The sequence below is a fragment of the Lactuca saligna genome, chromosome 7 (assembly GCF_052625555.1).
Source record: "Lactuca saligna cultivar CGN05327 chromosome 7, ASM5262555v1, whole genome shotgun sequence".
Classification (NCBI taxonomy): Eukaryota; Viridiplantae; Streptophyta; class Magnoliopsida; order Asterales; family Asteraceae; genus Lactuca; species Lactuca saligna.
In genome coordinates this window covers 23,764,883-23,790,944 of record NC_136423.1, presented here as the reverse complement: position 1 = coordinate 23,790,944, position 26,062 = coordinate 23,764,883, and the positions used below count along the sequence as shown (strand labels likewise).

At 37.8% G+C, this 26,062-nt stretch overlaps 1 protein-coding gene and 1 long non-coding RNA gene across 2 annotated transcripts; both read right to left on the bottom strand.

Annotated features, from left to right (window-relative positions):
- Positions 1-12,153: 12,153 nt before the first annotated feature.
- Positions 12,154-14,052, bottom strand: LOC145006599 (uncharacterized). The gene is made up of 3 exons (XR_013662961.1): positions 14,015-14,052; positions 12,584-13,280; positions 12,154-12,499 (listed from the first exon to the last, which is right to left on the bottom strand). It is a non-coding gene; the product is annotated as an uncharacterized LOC145006599 (long non-coding RNA).
- A 9,065-nt stretch (positions 14,053-23,117) lies between these two features.
- Positions 23,118-25,003, bottom strand: LOC145005450 (adenylate-forming reductase 03009-like). Its single transcript, XM_078964534.1, has one exon. The coding sequence runs from the start codon at positions 24,950-24,952 to the stop codon at positions 23,294-23,296; it is 1,659 nt and encodes a 552-aa protein (XP_078820660.1). The 5' UTR covers positions 24,953-25,003; the 3' UTR covers positions 23,118-23,293.
- Between the last annotated feature and the right edge of the window lie 1,059 nt (positions 25,004-26,062).

Below are 26,062 nucleotides of genomic sequence, written 5' to 3'. Positions count from 1 at the left end.
CGATTAATACTCGAGAATCCTCAAAACATAACTCTTTCTCTAGTGTGTACAATCAAGTCGGTGGCTTCCCGCGATCCTAAGAAAATCTAAAACATATATCAAATAACACGGGAAGCACGAAGCTTAGTGAGTTCCCCAAAATACTACACACACCTCATTAGCCACTCGAGGCTATAACACAGTAAGACCCTCCGGTCCATGTGTCTTAGTGGGACCCTTTGGTCCCATAACTCGAGTGGACCCCCGGTCCTAACTTAGTAAGTACAAAATAATACACAACATAAATCACATACACATAATGCAGGATATAACAATACTCAATATAAACACATAAGACCCTCCGGTCACACATAGATACCACTCATGGTAAAGTACAATGAGAAGACTCACCTTGCAAGCCAGCAAGTAGTTATCCTCGAACACGAATTTCGAACTAGCCACCGTCTAACACATAGGGTGAATATCTCTAATTAATACTCTATTCTCGACTCTAAGTAACCAAATGTTATTCTTCTCTATCTAACTCTGTGAATTGGGTAAAAGATCATTTTACCCATCCATGGTCTCCATTACTCATGTTTACCAAACCCTAAAGTCAAAAAAAGTCAAACTCAAGTCAACAGTCCATGTTTGACCCGACTCGTCGAGTCCCCATGTTTCCTCAAAAGTCTCAAGAAAGTCCAGCTCAACTCGTCGAGTTGACCCCCAACTTGCCGAGTTATTGCACAGTCAAGCTCATCAGGACAAATCCTCACCGAGTCGTCGAGTCAGGCCATGGACACGGCGAGTCCTTTCAAACTCATTACTCATTCAGATGATTCAAAGTAGATCTAACACTCCAAACACTAGACCTAGCATCTCAAGACTTAGTTGTCACGTAAAGCTTCGATCTTTACATCCATGTATGGTAGTTTTACTCCAACACACCAAAACATGCTCTCATAAGGTGTTAAACACCATACTCCTCATATGGATGAATAAAGTTGGAACTTTTGGGCTCTAGGGACCTCACAAGGTCCAGATCTAAGGTTTAAACCTTTAGATAACTTAGTATTCTCGAGGTCTCCAAATAATATGTGATGAAAACCCTAACTTCTCAACTCATGAGACCTAACCAAATAAAGGGAAAGGTTCAACCTTTTTACCTTCCTCTTGAAGCTCTGGACAAAATGGCTTGAACCCCAACAACTCCTTCTTGTTCCTTGTTGAATAAACTCCTCTTCTTCCTCAAAGATGCAATAAAATCATTCAAGGCTAGCTTGGGGACTCTCTTAGCTCACTACACTAGCTTAGGGTTTCGCATAGAAGGGTTAGGCAGCTAGTGAGGCTGAAATAGGGGCATAAGATCCCTTATATAGGCCCCAACCCTGGGACATTAGGGTTTGTCTGCCCAGCACCCCGGTTTCACCGAAGAATACTACTTTTAGAGCCGAAGTTCTGTTCGAGCATATTATTATCAAGTGAGTGCATAGTCCCTTTCACATACACAGTTTTAATACAAGTATTGATGAATGTGTTAAATATATGATATGAGTAAGTGTGTAGTTTCTTTCTGACAATACACATATATGAATTATACTCTATGAAATACGCGTTATGTGAATATATACTATTTGCTATGCGGTATGAGTATTTGATGAATATGCTATACAGGTTTTAAGTTGTATATAAACAAGTATATTTTATCTACTAATATGTTGGGTAGAACATAGGTAGATAGTTGGTTTGTGATGAAATAAAATTGATGAGAGGCCTCGATTTTGTTGTTCTTGTCATCTAACGGAGTATGGATGACGACCACGACTCTTTCTTGACAGTCCAGTGGAACGCTGGAAGGTTCATAACCTGTAGGTGTTGTGAACGATGTGTTCACCGGTGTACTCTATCCCCCTCATGGTTGCCTTTAGGACATCTATTTTTGAGGAAACCCCTTTGCAATAATGTCCGTCCCGATGAAAATCCGAGATTAGGTCCCTGGTAATAGTTGTTGTCATAGGGACGTAAAAGTGAGGATAATGGGAATGGGTAATCGGGTTATTGTTGGTTGCTGAAATTAAATATAACTATTTATTGTGGGTTGAAAACCCTATATGCTCACTAGGCTCCCAAGCCTAACCCACTCAGTTTCGTTGTATTACAGGTAGTGCCGTGAGAGCATAAGTTGGGGAACTTGTGAAGATGTTTTTGTTTATAGACTAGTAGTTGTATATAACTGTGTAAGTTCTATGTATTATTGTTTATGCTTTTGTGTCTGTATCGGAACATGACATCCCGAGTTTTGATATATAATGAAAATAGATTTCTTTAAGAAATGCTTTGATAAATCTTATTTTATCATGTAATGTTTGGGGAAAAATTTCACAACTCTTTTTAATCAATGGATTTACTCTGAAATTATTTTAAAAGCATAAACGAAACTGGTCTTTTCTGATCGTGATTTTGGGGATGTCACCGTTGGTATCAGAGCATTAGTTTAAGCGAACTAGGAATTTGTAGGATTTCTAGACTTAAACTTAGAATGCTAGGTGAAGATTTGAGATGAGTGTATGTTATATTTTAGATACGAGCACTAGTTGATTTTAGGAAAGTTGCCTAAAATGCTTTTATGTGCTAAATGTTATATGTTTTCCATATATGATATTATTTGTTCGGATCTATGGTTTGTTGCCATCCAGATCTGGAGACCTTATGTGTTTAGGATTCTAAGCGTATGTTTACGGTATTAGAACTAGAATGTAAATGTTTCGGAGTGATAAGGATGATTTAATTATCTATCATGGATGAGGATCTAATTTCACCTTATTTGGTGTATAGATCAAAATGTTAAGAACCAGAAGTGGCGTTGGAAACGTAGATGAAAGCAGGAATCAACAACCAGTGATTGAGCGAGTACCTATTGTAGCGGAAGCACCTGATCCAATGATAATGGTTGGGGTACAAGCTATGATCCAAATGATTTTGGATCGTCAAATGGAAGAAACTAGACTTCTGCTTCGACATAATCATGAAGAACCTTCAATGCCGATTGAACAATCCGAATTGAATGAAGGGCATTCGGAAGGAGGAAACTTCAGTGGGACTGTTAGTTAAGCCAACCCACCAATTATTAGGCACATCAACCAGGATGGAGGAAATGATGGGCGTGGGTGCAAGTACAATGATTTCATGGCATCGAAGCCACCATGTCTATCTGGAAGTCCGACACCGGTGGAAATTATAAACCGGATCTCCCAAATGGAGACAATGTTCGAGAGTTGCAAATGCAGCAACAGACAGAAGACTTCTCTTGCGATCCCTCTATTAAAATCTAGTGTGTTGAGTTGGTTGAAGCTGTTAGCTGACTTTATGCCCAAGGGAGAAGCGAGCAAAAATGTCTTGGGAAGACTTTGTGGTGCAACTCAAATTGCAATACTGCTCCGAGTAGGACCTTCTGGAAATCAGTAATGAGTTTCAGAATTTGAAAACGGGAAAAATGAGCATTGCTGAATACGCTGCTAGTTTCACAGAAAAGATGAAACTTATCCCATATTTAGTTCAAACTGAACTCTCTAAGGTCAACAAGTTTGCCCTCGGACTACCAGCGGACTATGGTCCAATGGTTAAGCAAGTAACCACATTGAAAGCCATCATATGGGCTGCTAGAAATGTTGAGACCCAGATTAGGGAGAAGGGTCTAGAGAGGTCAGAGGTTGGTGAGAAGAGGAAGTTCGAAGGACCCTCGAGGTCCAGCAAAAAGGTAAATTCTCTAAGTCTATTTCGAGAGGAGGTGGAGGACGCGAAGCGAAATGGTGCGACAAATGCAAGAAGAAGCTTCATGGGAAATGTGGCGTGGAAGCTACATGCTTCAAATGTGGAAAGCTAGGGCACTATGCCAACGAATGCCCCCTTACCAAGAAAGTCTGCTATGCGTGTGGTGAGGAGGGGCACATCTCGAGAGATTGCCCGAAAAAGAAGGAGGCAGCAAAACCCAATATTCTGCCAAAGCCGAAGGCGTGAGCCTTCTAGATGACACTGGAAGCGGCGAAAGACGAAGCTGATGTCGCTTCAGGTACCTTTCTTGTAAAAAAATTGTCTGCCCAAATTTTATTTGATTCTAGAGCCAACTACTCCTTTATTTCACATGAATTTGGTAGAAAACTAGCTTTGCTTGTCGATAGACTAGATAATGCTTTACTAGTCGAAGTTGCTAGTGGCAAGTTTTACCTATTAGCCATCGTATGAAAAACATCTTAATTGATTTGAATGGGAATAAGTTCCACAAGGAATTATTGCCTATTAAACTAAACGGTTTCGACATCGTGCTAGGAATGGATTGACTTAGCCCCAATGATGCCGATATATTATGTAAGAAGAAGATAGTAAAAGTAAACGCCCGAGAAAGAGTCATTTATGGTGTATGGGGACAAACACAGAGTAAATTCTGGAATGATTTCTCATAATGAAAGCCAGAAAGTGTTTGGCCAAAGGATGTACATCATATTTGGAATTCATGATCGATACTAAGAAGGAGAAAAAGGAGATGCAGAGCATTCTTGTGGTGTGTGATTATCTGGAAGTATTTCCCGAAGATCTTCACGGATTACCGCCTAATAGACAAGTGGAGTTCATAATAGACTTGTTACCGGGGATGACGCCAATAGCAAAAGCATCTTACCGATTAGCACCGACGGAGATGAAGGAGATAATGATGCAACTTCAGGAGTTATTGGACAAAGGTTTCATAATACCTAGTTCATCACCCTGGGGAGCTCTGGTGTTATTCGTGAAAAAGAAAGACGGGAGTATGAGAATGTGCATTGATTATAGAGAGCTGAACAAGGAAACAATAAAGAATAGATATTTGTTGTCGAGGATTGATGACCTGTTCGATCAACTACAAGGTTCAAGTTATTTTTCAAAGTTCGACCTAACGTCAAGATATCATTAACTAAAGGTGAGAGAGCAGGATATCGAAAAGACAGCATTCAGAACATGATATGGACACTACGAGTTTTTGGTTATGCCGTTTGGACTAACCAATGCTCCAACAACATTCATGGATTTAATGAACAGGGTTTGTAATCCGTTCCTTGATAAATCTATAATAGTGTTCATAGATGACATTTCGATTTACTCAAAAAGCCAAGAGAAGCATGGCAGACACTTGTGAGAAGTGTTATAAGTCTTAAAGAAGGAGAAGTTGTATGCCAAGCTCTCCAAATGTGATTTTTGGATTTAAGAAGTCCAATTCTTGGGTCACATGGTCAACCAAGAAAGGATAATGGTTGATCCAACGAAGATTGAAGCTGTGACGAAGTGGGAAAATCCGAAAAGTCCCATGGAGATCCGAACCTTTTTGGTATTAGCCGGATATTACCGAAGGTTTATCCAAGGATTTTCTTTGATCGCTACTCCATTAACAGCTTTAACTTACAAAGGAGCTACTTATACTTGGAGTGATAAGCACAAAGAAGCATTCGAGCTGCTATAGAAGAAGCTATGTGAGGCATCGATTCTTTCTCTACGTGATGGAGTTTAAGACTTCGTTGTCTATAGCGATGCGTCTGGTTTTGGGTTGGGTTGTGATTTGACCCAAATAGAAAAGGTGATAGCATATGCGTCTCGATAGCTGAAGGAGCATGAAAAGAACTACCCCACTCATGATCTGAAGTTGGCAGTGGTAGTTTTCGCTCTGAAGATATGGAGGCATTACCTCTATGGCATGAAGTGAAAACTTTTCACTGATCATAAGAGTCTCTAATATCTCTTTAATCAGAAAGAACCGAATATGAGGCAACGATACTGGTTAGAGTTACTTAAAGACTACGAGTGTGAGATACTTTACCACCCCCATAAAGCAAATGTTGTTGCTGATGCTCTCAGTCAGAAAGTCACTCTTGAAAGAAAAAGGCCAAGAGCGTTAATAGAATTTGTCTCAACAATTGTGGAGAGTATAAAGCAAGCTCAAGAGGAAGATTCTGAAAAGAATGACCGAAAGGAGGAACGTTTGGGCAAGACGTTGGTGCTTGGTACAAACAGTCATGAACTGAAGGTATTCCAAGGTCGTATATGGGTAGCTAAGTTAGGAGGAATAAGAGATCTTCTGATGGAAGAAGCTCACAAAACCATGTAATCAATTCATCCTGACATCAATAAAATGTATAGGGACCTACAACCCTACCACTGGTGGCTGAAGATGAAGCTTGATAGTGCAAAGTATGTGGCGGAGTGTGTGACATGTGCGCGGGTAAAGGGACAACATCAGAAAACATCCACGATTTTAGAACCTTTGTCTGTTCCTATAGGTAAATGGGAAGACATTGATATGGATTTTGTCACTAAACTGCCTAGAACAAAGAATGGTCATGAAATGATTTGGGTGGTCGTTGATCGCTTCACTAAGAGTGCGCATGTCATAGCAGCCAAGGAGAAATGGTCTATGGATAAGCTTGCGAATTCTTACGTGAAGGAAATTGTGAGGCTTCACGGTGTTCTGTTAACGATTGTGTCAGATCGTGACAGCCGTTTCACCTCGCGATTTTGGAGAAGTCTACAAGAGGAATTGGGTACCAAGTTGTGTTTGAGTGCAACTTACCATCCACAGATTGATGGTCAGAGCGAACGGATGATACAAACGCTTGAAGATATGTTGAGAGCATGTACCTTGGATTTTCAAGGTAACTAGGATGAATATTTACCTTTGGTAGAATTGTCCTACAATAATAGTTTCCACTCGAGTATAAAGATGGCACCTTATCAAGCTATGTATGGACAAAAATGTCGTACGCCATCTTGTTGGCTTGAGGCTGGGGAAAAGCAGTTTATGGAACCCGAGATAGTCCATCAAACTGATGAAAAGTTGAAAATAATTAGGGAGAGAATGTTAGCAACTCATGATCGTCAAAAGAGCTATGCTGACAACAAGCGAAGACCGATGACTTTTGAAGTTGGAGATTCGGTCTTGCTTAAAGTCTCACCGTGGAAGGGACATATACTATTTGGTAAAAGGGGAAAGTTAAGTCCAAGGTTTATTGGACCATTTAAAGTTCTTCAGAGAGTTAGGAACCAAGCTTACAAGCTGGAATTACCAGAAGAAATGAATTTAATTCATAACACTTTTCATGTGTGTTATTTGAGGAAGTTCACGGGAGAAGTTCCCGACATGATTCCACTTTCGGAATTGAGAATTGATGAGAACAAGAGGTTAATTGAAGAACTAGAGAAAATTGTTGACCGAAAGACTAAGAAGTTGCGACGTAAGATGGTCGAACTAGTGCTAGTCCAATGGAAACATGTGAATGGGCCAAATCTCACCTGGGAGACGGAGCGTGACATGATGAGTCACTATCCGCATTTGTTTGTTGATGTGTGATTCCAGGAACGGAATCATCCTAAGTGGAGAGAATTGTAACGCACGTGTTTCTGGGTTAGGCATTAATGACGATATAATAGTCTAGGTTAACCTTTGTAACTCATTTTGAAATAATAAGAATGTATTAATTGAGTATTATGTGTTTTATGCTTGATTGTGTGGCTTAATTGAAATAAGAATAAAAATATGTGTAATAATAAAATATTAGATAAGCCCAATATCAATGAAGGAAGTTGTAGTGGTCGAGGCAAAGTTTTTGAGAATATAAAGAATGCCGAAATCCGAGTTATAACGAATAAGTTATGACCTGTCGAAGTTTCGTGACAGAACTGGTATGACACTGTGAGACATAAATAGTCAATTTACGATAGAGAAATAATTAGCCTTAGTGATGTAAACGAAAGTCATAGAGTTCGTTAAACCGAGAGCGTGCATACAAAAACGTCCAAATCTGACTTCGTATGAGGAAGTTATGAATTTCCGAAGTTTCGACTTAGCGATATGCAGCCCAACGTTTGAATATGAGATTGAGTGATATTTGGCTGAAACAATCTAAACGAGAATCGAAGATCTCGTTGATAGTAATGCAACAGTAAAAGGACAGACAAAAATGGACGTCAGGTAAAAAAGTGATGAATTTCTAACGGAGTTTTTCTGTCCCGGCCTACTAAAAAACTAATATAATAAAAATAAAATCAAAATTAGCCAACGAAGTGTAAATGAAAGTTGTAGAGGATAGTCTCACCTACGCGTGGATATAAAGACCATCAAAAACAGAGCTCGTATGCGAAAGTTATGAATTTTTGAAGTTTGGAAATGCGGAGTACGCCCAGCGTAAGGGAGTACACCCAACATACTTGTGTTCTTGGCCACGGATGAGCCACGTCACAGCCTCGAAAGCCTCCGGTCTTATCCACCCAGTACGCCCAGCCTACGAGGCATATGCCCAACGTACATGTCGCTAGAGGAGTATGCCCAACGTACTCATGGGTTACGCTCAACATAATCAGGGGTTCAGCACCCTATAAATAGAACATGAAGGCAACCGATTTTGATTGCCAAATTTCTTCTCTCTCTCTCTCTCTCTCTCTCTCCCATATTACCTCGTTTTACGTCAAAGCTATAGCCCCGAAGCCCCAATATCATCCCGACACCCGAAGCGAGTCTCGAAGCCCCGAAGATCCCGAGAAACAAAGTTCTCGAGGAGAAACTCTGCCCCAAGAAACCCGGTTTTCAAGGAAGCATCCCGATTTCATCGAAAAAATACTACTTTTAGAGCTGAAGTGTTATCCGAGCACAGTCTTATCAAGTGAGTGCATAGTCCCTTTCACATACATGATTTTAATGCAAGTATTGATGAATGTATTAGATATATCATATGAGTAAGTGTGTAGTTGCTTTCTGACAATACACATATATGAATTATACTCTATGAAATACGTGTTATGTGACTATATACTATTTGTTATGTTGTATGAGTAGTCAATGAAGATGTTATACATGTTTTAAGTTGTATATAAACAAGTATATTTTATCTACTAATATGTTGGGTAGAACATGAGTAGATAGTTGGTGTGTGATGAAATAAAAATGATGAGAGGCCTCTATGTTGTTGTTGATATACTCATCTAGCGGAGTATGAATGACGACCACAGACTCTTTCTTGACAGTCCAGTGGAACGCTGGCAGGTTCATAACCTATAGGTGTTGTGAACAATGTGTTCACCGATATACTCTATCCCCCTCATGGTTGCCTTTAGGACATCTATTGTTGAGGAAAACCCTTTGCAATAATGTCCGACTCGATGAAAATCCGTGATTAGGACCTTGGTAATAGTTGTTGTCATAGGGACGTAAAAGTGAGGATAACGGGAATGGGTAATCGGGTTGAAAACCCTATATGCTCACCAGGCTCCGAAGCCTGATCCACGCATTTTCTTTGTATTACAGGTAGTGCCGTGAGAGCATAAATTGGGGAACTTGTGAAGATGTTTTTGTTTATAGACCAGTAGTTGTATATAACTGTGTAAGTTCTATGTTTTAGTGTTTATGCTTTTGTGTCTGTATCGGAACATGACATCCCAAGATTTGATATATAATGAAAATATATTTCTTTAAGACATGCTTTGATAAATCTTATTTTATCATGTAATGTTTGGGGACAAATTCCGCAACTCTTTTTAATCAATGGATTTACTCTGATATTATTTTAAAAGCATAAATGAAACCAGTCTTTTCTGGCCGTGATTTTGGGGATGTCACATAATACCTCGATAGTGGGGGATCCTGTTGAGTTGTTGGTAGAGGATCAACAACAGCCGGTGGATCAGTAGCATGTGGTGGATCAATGGTAGGTGGTGGATCATCAATTTCAATGCTAAACGGATCAATAGTATGATGCTCCCGTCGAATTGCATCATGTGAATGAATTAGATTGTTATAGAATGCAATGTGCTCCCAAAAAGTTACATTGCGGGAGTGACACAATTTTTGATTCAACGGATTATAACACTGATAACCTTTGTGACCAATACCGTATCCTCAAAATACAAAAAGATATGATTTTGAAGACAACTTATCTCTTTCTACATGAGGCTTCAAGACAAAACAAGTACACCCAAACAGTCGTAATGAAGAATAATTTGGATGTTTCCCAACCAACACTCATAAGGAGACTTCCCCGATGTGTGAGCAGTAGGAATGTGATTAATAATGTAAGTGGAGGTAAGAACAACTTCTCCCCAAATCATATTATGAACTTGAGTAGAGAGTAGCAAGGATCTTGCAGTTTCTAGGAGATGTTGATGTTTTCTTTCTGCAACACCATTCTGTTTAGGGGTGTATGTACATGATGACTAATGCACAGTACCATCAGATGCCGATAACGTTTTAAAATTATTAGAGGTAAATTCCCCTCCCAAATCACACCGAAAACATTTGATAACAGCAAAGTGTTGAGTCTTGACAAGGGTTATGAAGTCACTATATGGTGAAATAGTCACACTTGGGTTTTATACAATAAACCCACGAGTAACGAGTGTAATCATCAATAAGTGAAACATAAGTGTTAGATCCTGATTTAGAGGTGACATGGTCCAGACCCCACACATCAGTATGCACAACATCAAAAGGGAGCAACAGAGCGAGTGACACTTTTATTAAAAGATAAAGCAAAATATTTTCCTAGTTTACAACCATAGCAATCAGAAATATCAACAGCTTTCAAAGAACCTAACATAACAGTGGAAACCAAAAACTATAAACATGATGCTGACACATGTACCAAATGAGAATGACAAAGATAAAAATCAAACGATGAAGGACGTAAAAGAAAAGACGACAAATCCACACTAGAGGCAATAACATCAACAACATGTAGCTGCTCCAAAAGATATATATCCCCAAGTCTATGATGTATCCTAATCACCCTCCAAGATTAAATGTCCTGTACACAGCAAAACGAATCAAAATAGAAGACCCAACAACAAGACTTACACATCTAACTGACCAAAGCAAGATTCAAATCAAGCGTGAGAATATAATAAACATCTATTAAAGATATATAAGGAGTAAAAAGAGAACCAACACCCTCTACTGACATAGGTGTAGCACTAGCATGCACAAAAAATACAGGTGAATAAGGTGATATCGAAGCAAAAGATGACAAATACGGTAAAATGTGATGAGATGCACCAAAATCCAATATCCACAAGGATGAAGTAATACCTAAAGTGTTGGATGAAGACAGACCTAAATGAGACATTGAAGCTAACATGGTAGTTGGATTGGAAAAAATAATTTTGATTATTTGCGATAATAATCAAAAGGTATGTAACCGTAATATTTATGTGAATTTCGATTTCATAACCTCTCTCTAGTGTTTCTTGATATTCATTTTTATATTATTGCTATCAATAGAGAAAACTTAGATCTAAACAAGGTTGCATATGAACATATGGGATAAGTGTTTTTCTGCTCATATGTAATTTTATATCCTAGAAAATCTATCAGAAGGAACATAAGGAAGGGAGATAGTGCCCATCTGGAGATGATAACATGTGCAATGACAAACAATCTCAATGTGTTTTGTGTGCTCATTAAACACTAAATTCTTGGTTATCATTATCACACTCTTGTTATCACTATACAAAAGAGTAGGCTGAGAGATGTGAACACCCATATCTGCAAGAAGCCATCTCAACCAAACAATCTCACTAGTGGCGATAGCCATGGCTCGATACTCAAATTTTGTAGAAGATTGAGAGACAAGATCATCTTTCTTACTCATCTATGATATCAATGAATCTCCAAGAAAAACAAAATACCAAGTAGTTCACTTACGATCATAGATATCACCATTCCAATTAGCATTAGTATAGGCTTGTAGCTCAAGAGAGGATGTAGATGGAAACACAAGGGTGAGGAACTTAGTACCACAGAGATATCTAAACGTACAAAGAACAGCTCCCCAATGAACAATAGAAGGAGCATTGACAAATTGCTTATCCACATGAATTACATGAGTATTATCCAGTCTAGTGACAATGAGGTAAACTAAACTCCCTATAATTGTACAATAAATGCTTGGATCTGATAGGGGAATACCATCAGTTGCAGAATACTTTGTATTACTCTCTATAGGCGTATCAATTGTCCAATTATTAGTGAGTCGTGCTCATTCAAACAAATCTGAAATAAACTTTGTTTGAGATAAAATATAACCCTTTGGAGATTTAGCAACTTCAATCTCCAAGAAATAACGCAGCAAGCCTAAGTCTTTCATAGCAAAACAGTGAGCCAAATCATGCTTTAAAAATTCTATACCATCATGATCATCACTAGTAATAATCATGTTATCTACATATAAGGAAAGAATAATCCACCCTACACTCATACACCGAACAAAGAGAGCCAAATCATGATTATTTGGTCGAAAACCAAGCGAAGTAATCACCGTAGAAAACCTCTCAAACCAGGCATGAAGGGCTTCTTTCAGACCATATAAAACCTTTGAAAGTTGAAAAGCTTCACCTGGTTGGTGAATAATACTTGGGGGAGGAAACATGTATACTTCTTCATGAAGATCACCATTCAAGAATGCATTCTTGACATCCAACTAATAGATCTTCCATTGCCAAATGGTAGAAACTACAATCAAAGTGCAAACAATCGTCATTTTTGCAACAGGAGCAAAACTCTCCTCATAACCCATACTTAACTTTTTGCGCATACCCTTTTACAACAAGTCTAGCTTTATGACACTCAACGGGTCCATCAGAATATATTTTGATTTTATTTACCGAACAATAACCAATCATGTGCTTTCCGAGTGGAATCAAAACTAAATATCATGCATGAGTCTGATAAAGAGCTTCATGTGCCTCAACCATAGATGTCTACAAAAAAGGATTAGAGACGACCTCTTTATAGCATGCTAGCTTAGAGAGACGATGTACATTAGAAATAAAGGAGGCAAACACTTGTGTGTAAGAGGAATAGCAAAATTCAAGAAGCTTTTTGGACTTTTTATTACGATAATACCTCGATGGTGGGGGATCCCGATGATTTGCAGGTAGAGGATCAGCAACATGTGTCGGATCAGTAGCAGGTGGTAGATTAGTGGCAGGTGGTGGATAATCAATTTTGTGACATCCCCAAAATCACGGCCAGAAAAGACCGATTTTTTGTTTATGCTTTATAAAAATCAGAGTACTTCATTTTATAAAAAGGTTGCGGAATTTGTTCCCAGAAGAACACGATAAATACGTTATTAAAACATTTTCGAAGAAACATATTTTTATTCATCTTAAAACGTTTGGGATGTCATCGTTAATACAGAAACATAAGCATAAACAGAACTTACATTTATTTACACTAGTGATCTACATCTCTTTAAATCTCTCAGTGTAAAGTGACTTCATATCAACACCTGTGATATACATAAACTGAGTGGGTCAGGTTGGGAAACCTGGTGAGTACATAGGGTTTTCAACCCACAATAATATAATTGTTATGTTTAATCATCAAACAATTAACCCCATTACCCATCCCCGTTATCTTCTTTACTCTTAAGGATTTAACCTAAGAGTCGTCTATCCTGCATTTGTTTATTCCGAAGTCCCTTACTTCCAGGGTTATAGGACTGGCACTAAATCCATAGCTGCTAATGTTCGTTCATAAAGCACTAATTCCATAGCTGTTGTAGTCTATTCATCGGGTACTAAATCCATAGCTACCAGTCTTTATCTAATAGGTACTAAGTCCATAGCTACCAATGTTCAACAGGTACTAAATCCATAGCTACCAACGTCTAACAGGTACTAAGTCCATAGCTACCGGTGTTTGTCCCATAGGCACTAAGTCTATAGCTGCCAATGTATACTCACATCATCTTCTATCTCTCATCATTTATCTACCCATCATCATACCCAACATATTCGTATATATAAAATACGTATACAGTTTAAATCCTTTAAAACATGTATAAAACGTTCATCCCGCATAGACAGCAAGTATTTAGATAATATGCACACATAGCACGTAGTTTATATAAAATACTTCATATCTATGTGTAAGATGAAAGGGACTATGCACTCACAACACGTAAATTATATAATAAATACTTCATATCTGTGTGTAAGATGAAAGGGACCATGCACTCACTTGATTAGGTGGTGATTCCGAACTCAGACAGCACTTCGTTATCTCAAAACAATTTTCCTCGACAAAACCTAGTATCAATACCACTAGGGTTTAGTTTTTAACGTTAACCACGACTAATTAATAGTCTAGCTATTATTACTATTATATAAGCGTTAAATAACACTCAATATAACTCATAATAATAGCCCAAATAATTATTTTAAGGTCCTAATAATGTTACTATAATTAAATAAAATCTATATTAAATATAGTATAGGCGTAGCTCACTTACAGCGAGTTTTTATTAAAAACCGGGCTTCGCTGGAGCAGCGTTTCCAAGCCGAAAGCTTTTCTTCTCGGAGCCGTCGGGCGCTCCAGGGCTTTCTACTCGTGCTAGGGAGGTTCCGTAGACTTGGGAGGGGTTTAGGGAGGCTAGAGAGAAGTTAGAGAGAGAAAGAGAGGCTTATGGTGTGAAGAAAATATGAGGAGTTCACCCTTGTATTTATAGGAGTTTTATAGTAAAGTAGCCTCTAAGCTTCGTCCGTAACTTTTGCATACGAGCTCCGTTTTTGTTTGTCTTTTTACCGTTGAGATCCTATTAATGAGATCTTCAACTTTCGTTTAGACCTCGTTAGCTAATTCTCATTCTATCTCGGATTTACAAAACTGTATCGAATTCGCCGCGCTCGAAAAGTAGGGACTAAGCTTCGTCCATAACTTTCGCATACGAGTTCCGTTTTTGTCTGTCTTTTTACCGTTGAGTTCCTATTAATGAGATCTTCAACTCTCATTTAGACCTCGTTGGCTAATTCTCATTCTATCTCGGATTTACAAAACTGTATCAAATTCGCCGCGCTCGAAAAGTAGCGACAAAGCTTCGTCTATATCTATCTCATACTATCTCCGTTTTCGACGTTCTTTATATCCATGCGTAGGTTAAAATAATATCTACAACTTTCATTTTGGCTCCGTCGGCTAATTCTCGACCGATCATAAATTTAACAGTAGGAGGCGTTTAGACTGTTAAATGACCGCAAAGAATTCGTAACTCTTTCATACGAACTCCGTTTTCGTCCATCTTTTTACTGTTGAGTTCCTATTATTGAGATCTTTAACTCTCATTTAGGTCGCGTAAGCCAAAAACCGCTCGAACTAAAATTCGAGTTTCGGGATGTACACTACTAAGCTGAAACTTTGAAAAATCATAACTTCCTCATACGAAGTCAGATTTGGGCGTTCTTTTTATGGATTTTCTCATTTTAACATCCTCTACGACTTTGGTTTAGATAACTAAGGTTAAAAAGTCTTCTATCATAAATTCACTTTTTACGCTTCCCGGTGCCGTGCCGGTTTTGCCGTAAAACTTCGACGGGCCATAACTTCTTCATTATAACTCAGATTTCGGCGTTCTTTATATATACGGAAACCTTGTGACATATACTATAACTTGGTTAAAATTATTTATTCTAAATAATCTTTTGCCGAAAAGTCGTTTTCGACCCATATTGCCTCTAAATTGACTTGCCCGGATCTACGGGCATTACAATTTTCAATGCTAAATGGATCAATATTACAAAGCTCCCCTGGAGTTGCATCATATGAATGAACAGGATTGCAATAAAATGGGACGTGCTCCAAAAAATTGACATTGCGAGAGACCTACAATTTTTGATTCAACAGATTATAACACCGATAACCTTTGTGACCAATACTGTATCCCAAAAATACAAGAAGTGCTGATTTTGAAGACAACTTATCCCTTTCTACATTAGGCTTCAAGACAAAACAGGTACACCCAAATACTCGTAATGAAAAATAATATGGATGTTGCCTAAACAACATTCATAAGGAGACTTACTCGATGTGTGAGCAATAGCAATGTGATTAATAGCATAAGTGGGAGTAGGAACAACTTATCCCCAAAATATATTAGGATTTGAGTAGAGAGTAGAAAGGATCTTGTAGTTTCTAGGAGATGTTGATGTTTTCTTTATGTATCAACATTCTGATGAGGGGTGTCTGTACATGATGAGTTAGATCCCGATTTAGAGGTAACCTGGGATGTGCCCCATACATCAGAATGCACAACATCAAAGGGAGCAACAGAAAGAGTGACACTTTTATTAAACGATAAAGCATGAAATTTTCCCAATTTACAACCATAACAATCAGATATATCAATAGTTTTGAAAGAACCTAACACAACAGTGGAAACCAAAAACTATAAACGTGATGCTGACACATATGCGAAATGAGAATGCCAAAGATAAAAATCAGACGAGGAAGGGCTGAAAAGAAAGGACGACAAATCCACACTAGTAGCAATAACATCAGCAACATGTGGCTACTCCAAAACATAAAGCTCCGCAAGTTTACAACCTATCCGAATCACCCTCCGAGACTGAATTGTTGTACACAGCAAAACGAATCAAAATAGAAGAACTAACAACAAGACTTGCATAATTGATTGACCGAAACAAGATTCAAATTAAGTGTGGGAATATGATAAACATTTGTTAAAGATATATATAGAGTAACAATAGAACCAACACCCTCTACTGACATAGCCATAGCACTAGCATACATAACAGAGACAAATGAACAAGGTGATATCAATGCAAAAGATGAAATATATGGTGAAATGTGATGAGATGCACCAAAATCCAATTTCGACAAGAATGAAGGAATACCTGAACTGTTGGATGAAGACAGACCTGAATGAGACATTGAAGCTGACATGGCAGTTGGATTGGAAACAATAAACTGTCAGGACTACTCAATAATATGTGGATCCAAGGCTGATAGTGGTGTAAATTATGTCTCATTCTCAACTAAAGGAGAAACAAAAACATATTGTAGTGGCCTAAAAGGTGGAAACAGGGGAAGAAACTGTCTAAAATACATGTTAATCTATAAAGGTTGAGACTGTACAGGTGATCTGGTTTGTTATTGCTTCTGTAAGAGCCAACTGATCACACAAATCTAACATAGTTGCATAGAATTCCTGAACACTGAGATTATTCTGTTGGAGGGCTCGAATGTCAACTCTAACTGGTACTGCTTTCCAAAATGATACGGAGTATATAGCCTATCCAAGTGATCCCAAACCTCCTTTAATGTGTCATAGTTCGCCAATTGAGTACTAATAGATTGGATAACAAAATTATTAATCCAAGTAATAATCTTAGAGTTATCAGTCCTACAAGAATCCAGTACAACTACATAATTCACAGCCTTGTGATTTGTTGGTTTATTCTTATCACCTTTAACAATCCCCAACATACCCTTGCCTTGCAAGAAATTCTTCAAAACATAACTCCAATTGGCATAGTTCTTACCATCGAGTTGGGTACTAATACATAGAGAATCGTCTTTTGGGTCCATATTTAAAATAACAGTAAAACAAAAATAACAAAAACTAACAACAAATACGAATAGAAGCGACACAAATCTTGATCTCGAAATCAACAAAATCGAACAAATCATACCAAGTAGAATACCGTGCAACGTCGTACCTGCTGTAACTCACCCCCGAAAATACAAATAATAAAACGAGCTCTGATACCATGAAAACTAACAAATAAAAGACATAGAACAACTACAACTCATCTTTTGGGGCCATATTTCCAATAACAATCAAACGAAATAGCAAAAACCAACAAAAAATACGAATAGCAACAACAACAATCTAGATCTCAAAATTAACAAAATTGAACAAATCATACCAAGTAGAATACCGTGCAACGTTGTGCCTGCTACAACTCGCCCCCGAAAATACAAATAATCAACCGAGTTTTGATACCGGAAAAATTAACAAGTAAAAGACATAGAACAACTATGATTTTGTATTATTATCAAATGAGAAGTACAATTACAAGAGAAGAGACAAACATAATTTATAAACTAGCTAATTAGAGTTTACTAGCTAGTAGACTAATATACATCCCAATACAAAATAAGGTCAAAGTCTTGTTAGGCTAAAAGAAAATAATAATAATAATAATAATAATAATAATAATAATAATAAATCATAATATATTAATAAATCATGTAAATAATAATAATAACAATAATAATTAACTAAAATAGTGTTCTATAGACACGACCTTAAAAAATAATAATCGTTAATTCGTTATATATAAGAATAATTGTTTTTGTTATTTCTATCGACATAATCTAAAAAATAATTGTTTTTGTTATTTCTATCGACATAATCTAATTAATATAAATAATTTAGTTACCATCGATAGTCCTTGTTTAATCTGCTAGAAACTTGCTACTAACCAAGGGTTTTAAAGACTAAATAATCCGTTAATTGTCTTTAGAATATATCTACTATTAGATTTATGTGATCCGTCCCTATTCCGTCGACTTACAAATATGTTGTTTATCCGAATATATTATCCGTGTGATATTTAGTTTAGCTGTAGTGTTTGGTCCATAAAATAAAGAAACAAAATGGGTAAATTATCCCCACCCGTGTATCAATCTAATGCTACAAGTATTAGAGCATATTGTTGTTAAAGTTTCGCGTTATGGGTGACGATAACGATGTTATAGCACTTGTAACACCCCCTCTCCCTTCTTCTCCCCCTTCTCGTTAGAGAGGCGTTATGACATCTAACGTTGTGATGAAGATGGGATGAAATACGTACTTCGATTGGATGTTGCCTTCATCAACAAATAAAATCATTTTCCTTCATCTCTCTCTTTCTCTCCCCTCTTAACATGTTAGAACATATAGACACCATCTTCACTTTTAGTTATTATTATGTTTGACATGTGATATGATAAATTTGGATGTTATAATATTGGACCCCTACCCAATGCTTCTTGATTACTTGAAATTTTATTATCACACCAATACCATATTATGTTTGGTATTCTTATCATTCCAAATCATCAAAATAATTTATTTTAAAGTTTTTACTTAACTAAATAATATTTAATTCTAATAATTTAACACATAAACTAAAAATTCAAATTCAAATAATTCAAAATTCACATAAATAAAAATAAAACTTACAACAAAAAATTTCAAACATAAAGTTACTATTGGTTATTAGCATCTTCGTTTTGATATAAATGCTCTCTTAAGTCTTGTAGAAGAAAGTGGCATGTTTCAGTAGATTGAATTTTAAGAACTATTATTATGTAATCATTCATAGTAGGAATTAATTGTTGCATCAGATTATAACTTCATCGGTTCTATCATTCGTGCAAATTGTATCTCATGTTTATGATCTAATATATACTTCCTCCGTCTCAAAATTATAACTTATCTTTTCTTTTTGGTTTGTCCCAAAATAATAGTTCAATTCTAAAAATAAATAAACATTTTTACTAAAATACTCCCTCATAATTACTTAACGAACTAAGGATTTAATGGTACATTAAATGCAAAGTAAGGACAAAACTGTCATCTTATTATATAAAGTTTGTAGTAATTAATGTTTTTCTTAATCTGTGTGTTTTTTGTCAGTGGATAATAATATTGAGACAGATGGAGTAATATAATACAAACATATATTTCTTCATCATGCCGCCATCTAGAATCGTGCAAGGTGTTTCATTAAATGTCATTTATGCTTCAGTACACAAAGCGCCCTCTTTATGTTCTTCCTAGCAAAAAAAAATTTATTTTTTTATTTTTATTTTTTTTATCACTCGGTAACAAGTATGTTTTCATAAAAGTAGTATAATCAGGATATACCCCATTACAAATGTAGTAACCATGTTTGTATTCTCTTCTATTCAGTGAAATACATGTGCTTGTCCGGTCACACTATCCTTGAAAATTGGGAAACTCCTATGAACATTTATGTCATCATTGGACCTTGCAACCCAAAGAACGCATGCCAAATTTACAAGCATTAGATGCAATAATTTTCAGTATCAAACACAGTTGTAACATCCCAAAAATTATGGACCAAAAATTTTATTTTTAATTAAGTGAATTGCAAAACGTTAGTAACAAAATATCATTCGACCATATCATTTAATAAAACATGTCTCACGTTTGTAAACCAGAATGTAAATCATAATAATATCAGAGTACAAATCCCAGAATGTCTCATAGTGCGGAAAAACAAGAGCGTGTGTGTGATATGCCGCTATCGCGCCAACTCCTTCCCCTTGGCTGAAGAGGTACCTGAAACAACAACTAAAACCCGTAAGCACAGAGCTTAGTGAGTTCCCCCACTGTACTACATACCATATAATCACATAGCATACATACTGCCAGACAATTCTAGGGTGCCCGACCTACCCGGTACGGTCATTCTGGGGTGCCGACCTACCCGTGTCAAGCTATTCTGGGGTGCTGACTACCCATGTCAAGCCGTTCTGGGGTGCTGACTACCCTTCGGTCCTAACAACCGAACCTCGGGGACTATTTCACCCCCTACTACTACTATCAGCCATAACATATCATAAACATATTACCAGACATATCTGGGGTGCCTGAGCTACCCTTCGGTCCTAACAACCGAACTTGGGGATTGGTCCCCTCCTACTACCTCTATCACATATAAAATAACAAGCTAGTAGGCAAACATATCATCACATACTGTCAGACGAACCTGGAGTGTCTGACTACCCTTCGGTCCTAACAACCGAACTATAGTACTATCACATACAACATATCATGCTAGCATATAACATATCAAGTAGTAGCAAACCTAGATGATATCACAAAGACAATCATCTATCATACGTCTCCTACTGGTGGGCCGACATTGTGGCCTTAGACCCATCGCTACTGGAAGGTAACTCACCTCGAAAGTAGTTGCTGAAGTCTGCATGCTAAGCGCTTGACTGCTGAACCGGAACTCCCCAACTACAATTTCCATAAACAATAAGTCAAATATTGATAACTAACCCCCCCCCCCCTCGGTCAAAGTCAACATCCTGGTAGAAGTCAACTTCCTGGTTGACCGAACTCGCCGAGTTGGCTCGCTAACTCTCCGAGTCCCTTCCATCTGTTTTAGTTTTATACTCGTTCTACTCGTCGAGCTTAGAGAAGACTCGACGCGTTCTTCTTCGATACACAAATACTAAGTCCAAGTTCATCCGACTCGGCGAGTTGAAGAACAACTCGTCGAGTCTAAGGCAATCTTCATCTGACTCGCCGAGTTGCTCATCCAACTCGCCGAGTCCACGGCTATCTTCATAGGACTCGCCGAGTCCATCGTTCTACTCGCCGAGTTCATTCAGTCCTTTTTCCACACAGACCTGATTTCAGCCATGCAGTGGCTCCAAACCACAGATCTAGGCTTCTAGGGCATGCTTATCACGTAAAGTTGCAAACTTTACGTGCATGCATAGCTTTAGGGGTTTCAAATGTCCAAACTAAGCTCTTAATGGGGTTCTAAGCTCAAGAGGGACCTTAGTCACCAATATGACTAAAACTTAACACTTCTAGAAGGTAATGAGAGTCCAGATCTGAAGTATAACCCAACCATAAGGTTTCATTCAAGGATTTGGGGTTTTAGGGTTTAAAAGCAACAATTTAGGGACAAACAAGATCTAATAGATCAATAATCAAGATGGAAACTTTAGTACCAGAATGGATGACCACAAATGAATGTGTTCTGGATCTAAGTCCCCTTCCTTGACCTCTTCAACCTCTCCCTTCTTCCACTTGCTCCAAAGTGCACCAAAAGTCCCTTCACAAGGCAACAATCACTCAAACTTACCAATGGAGGCTAGGGTTTCGATAAGGAATGCTCTGAGGGTGATGGAGGCTGAGATGGGGCTATAAGGTCGTTTAAATAGGGTGCAAACCCTAAGGATTAGGGTCTCCTCCTGATTGGCCTACTCGTCGAGTCCAGGCGTGGACTCGCCGAGTAGATCACTTAAAGCCCGCATCCACTCGACATCTACTCGGCGAGTTAGGGCTACAACTCGCCGAGTAGCTCTTCCCAAAAAGAAACATTTAATCAAAATAAATACGTACCAGGAACGGGGCATTACAACGGTGCACCTATATCACCTCGGGTAAATCGGTGTCGCCATACATTTTTACATTTTTCTAATTCCTAATGCGTACAATCAAAAGTACCAATCATTTCTGATAGATTGTGTTTGTCTCTCAATATCACGTTTAATAAGTTTATGGAAGTATAGCCAAAAAACATCTATAACATATGTGCAAATATAATCCATACACTCTCATAAGTAGGGGCGGACCTAGGGGTGGTCCACGGTGGCACCGACAACCCCTAACTTTTTCCGCCGTAGTGGAAAATTTTTCAAACGGGATTTTTAATATTTCTACTACCGTACAACCCCTACTGTAAAATTCTGCGTCCACCCCTGATCATAAGGTTGTTGTTGATATTTTCAAATAATCATCCATTGCATCATAAGTAATAAGGTAACCTAGATATCTAATTGTATTCATACATTTAAGTATATATACAACTAAACCCCATATATTATACCTCTACTCTCTAATCTTTGCCAAAAAAAAACTCACATCGAACCTCTAAAGCGTTTACTAACGCATAAAAATACCTCTTTAGTTATACGGAAAATACGATCAAGTGTTTCCTTATTATAAATTTAATTTTTAGAAAAAAAAAAACATTACGTACCAAACGTTCATATGAAGTTTGACGATCTCTATTGACAACAACTCATGTGTGCTTAGCATATCTTGATTCCTGTTCAACAATGTTGGTAACAATATTAAAGAATGTTAAGACAAACTCTATCTATTTTTATAGTTATCCGAATCATATTTTTCAAAAATCTATCTATTTTTATAGTGTTAAAAAGGTTAAAAGATAGTGAAGATTATGTGTGAAATGTAAGTGATATATGAACATCAGAGTATACGTATAAATAAATTACAAGGTTTTTTTTTAATATGTCAGTTGCCTTTTGAAAATCAGCAAAATTCTATCATTGGTGGTGGCGGTGGCACTAGATGAGGTGGTGTGCATGACCATGGCCAAAATGCCACCAAAACCTCCGATATGGTCTCATGCAATGTATACCCGAGGCCTAATGTCTAAATTTACAAAATCTAAACACTTCAAATGCTTATGGAAATTCTAGCCATCTACGATCTAGGCATCAATCTTACATTTTCCGGAACCGTTCATTTATTATATATAATTTGGTAAATACAGTACTACATATATTTTTATTAAGGCTTTAAAACCTCTTACAAATTAGCGAGGGACAACGATTTGTGGATTCCTCTATCTTGGAAACCACACAGCTTGGAGCTCGTTTGAGCCACATAACATGCAGTTAGTTTAGTGGTTTGTTTATTGCTAAATGTTTAATTACTTAAGAGTCCCAAATGGGACCAAAAGCTGGAATCCCTTTACTTTTGCATGCATTCACCACATCCCTACTCCCTTCAGGATTACTAGTTACGATCACCACCTCCGCTCCCCAGTTCTTTGCCGCCGTGACACTCATCTCAGACACATTCGGCCGCCCCATCAGGGCGGTGTCGTGAACAATCACCTTCTCTTTTGGATGCCGACTCACCCACTCCTTTATTTCCTTGCCAAAGTTTTGTTCGATCCCTTTTGCTACCCATAACAAGCACACATCCGCTGGACCTTGTTGTAACAAGAACGAAAGAAACACGCAAATCCCAGAACCTGTTGCCACCACCAAGACACGGTTGTACATGTTAACTAGGTAAGGCAGACCAGCAAAATGGACTTGTCGGACCCATAAGTGGCTTGGAGGGTTTGAGACCAGGGATTTCGTGAAATCACCCACTGCACCAGCTAGCATCATGTGCTCTTCTTTCCCATCAGAAATGATTCCAAAAGCGTGCCATTCCGACATGGGGGAAGGACTAATCCGACCTAATATCCCCGGCTTTACTCCTCCGGTGAACTTAATGATCGACGCATGGCCTGATGGGGCTGAGACTTTGACGGCAACCCGCCTCACAGTCACCCATGGGATGATGATTAGTATGGTTATGATCAAGGTTAACCAGAATTCTTGTTCTTTAACCAATCTTGATCCTACATCTTTCCTGTAAGATCTGGTCTCAGGTTCATAAGTTTTTGTGAGCAAGATAAATGCCCAGAGGAGAATCAAGGAAGCCCAACCCGTGAACCTGTGAGTTCTTTCAAACACATTATGATGGAGGTGGCGGATGAGAGGGAACGCCGCCAGACAACACAGACAAAGCAGGGAAAGAATTGCTGAAGCCACCCCAATTATCGCGTTCGAAGTGTTGTCTCTGTCTTTCAGAGTAAGAACTAAAGAATAGGTAAGCCAAGCGACGGATGAAACCCCACAACTACTATGTATCCCACCTAAAGATTGAAGTAAAGAGGTGGTAGCCGTTTTGAGACGTAGAGGCACCCAAGAATGGCCGAAGAGGTTGACAGCAAGCCAGAAGACAATGCGTAAGAAGGCTTCACTTCGACATAGTGTTAGAGCCAAAAGGTTTCCGATTGAGAAAAGAGTGGCATGGTTTCTTGCGTATGGAAAACGACCCATAGCTGCAAGAACTAACCCTGTAATGTTCAGAGTCAAACAAACCATAAAGAGTCTCTTATAAACCGTAAACAAGCCTTGATCGAGCAAGATGACAGACAATCTCGACTCGTTCTGTTTTGTTGGCTTGGAAACAATCTTTTTGCTCGGAGCTTGGGGGAGTTCTGGAACTGGAAATGTTAAAGGCAACTTGTTGTTGTCTTCTAATTCGTAGCCTTCTTCTATGTTGATCAGTACGTTGTCATCATCTTCATCATCAGTCTCTAAGTCGCAGAAATGGCTACTGGCTCGACTGGTGGACCTGGAAATAATGTTGGAACCAGAAGTTGGTACGATTCTTTTTGAAGATCCCCATGGAAGCCAAACTCGTCGACTAGCTCGAGGTGCATCAATAGCGAATGGATCCTTATGGGGTTGGATCTCAAAGGAAACACCACGACAGCTTGAAAACCTTTGATCCATGGTTTCTTTTTGCATTACTAGCTATCTCTTTTGTTGGCAATTCTTTGAAATGAAAGGAGGAAGAGAACTGTTTGTGGTCTGTCTGCATTGTGCAAAATATTTCTATATTTATAGATGGGGATATCGGTTGAAATGTACAACATCGAATCGTCAATGAATCGCTTTTTCGTATGTAATTCATCGAAAAGGTGTAAAGTCTACGGTTTTGTTTCACTAGCGGACTTCGTCAATGCAAATACACATAAGTATATTCCGCTCTAAGCCTCTTAACCCGTATAAAATATATTCAAGTAACCTGATATGTATCTTTATGAAGATTCGATTATCATAAAAACAAGCTTTTGAAGGCAAACGCTCTAATAATAAAATTTTGAATTATAAAAGCACGCGAACTTCCATGCATACGTATAGGTCAATATAGCTAATATCTTTCACTTTTTATAAATGATTTTTACTGTTTTTATACAATATTGAACTTTCGATTTAATACATGTCCCGAACTAATTATATCTAGCTACAATAGCTCCTTAAAAAAAAAGAACTTCTTCCGACTAATATTGTTCATCGTATCTAGACATTAGACAGAATTAATGTGTCTGTAAACTCTTGTTAATTTTATGAGATTTTATAATTAAGAAATTTTCTAAACTATTTACTTTTAGACGAGACAATAAAGGGTAAAAACTATGGTAATTAATCTATGAAGGTGACTTCAAATAATTTCTAAAAATGTTATATTTTCATTTGACCCAATATAAATAGTAGTAGAGTTGACATTATCGATGGGTTATGTACACACTCATCTATGATACACTTGGGACGCTTTCTACATGTTAATATTCTTTTGACTTTGTCCAATCATTACTAGAAAACAAGGTGTTTTGCTACAAAAAGCGGAAATTTTGGTACAATTTTGGTACCTAATTACCTATGGATTTTGATGCCTACGGAATAACAACGAAAATGAATCTGTAGCTATTCTGTAAGTAATTATCTAATGAATAGCTACGTATTAACGACGGAAGAACATCCGTAGATATTTTGTAAGTAATAATTACAGAATAGCTACACATTACCAACGGAAAAGATTAGCTACGGTATACCAATGGATTTATTATTATTATT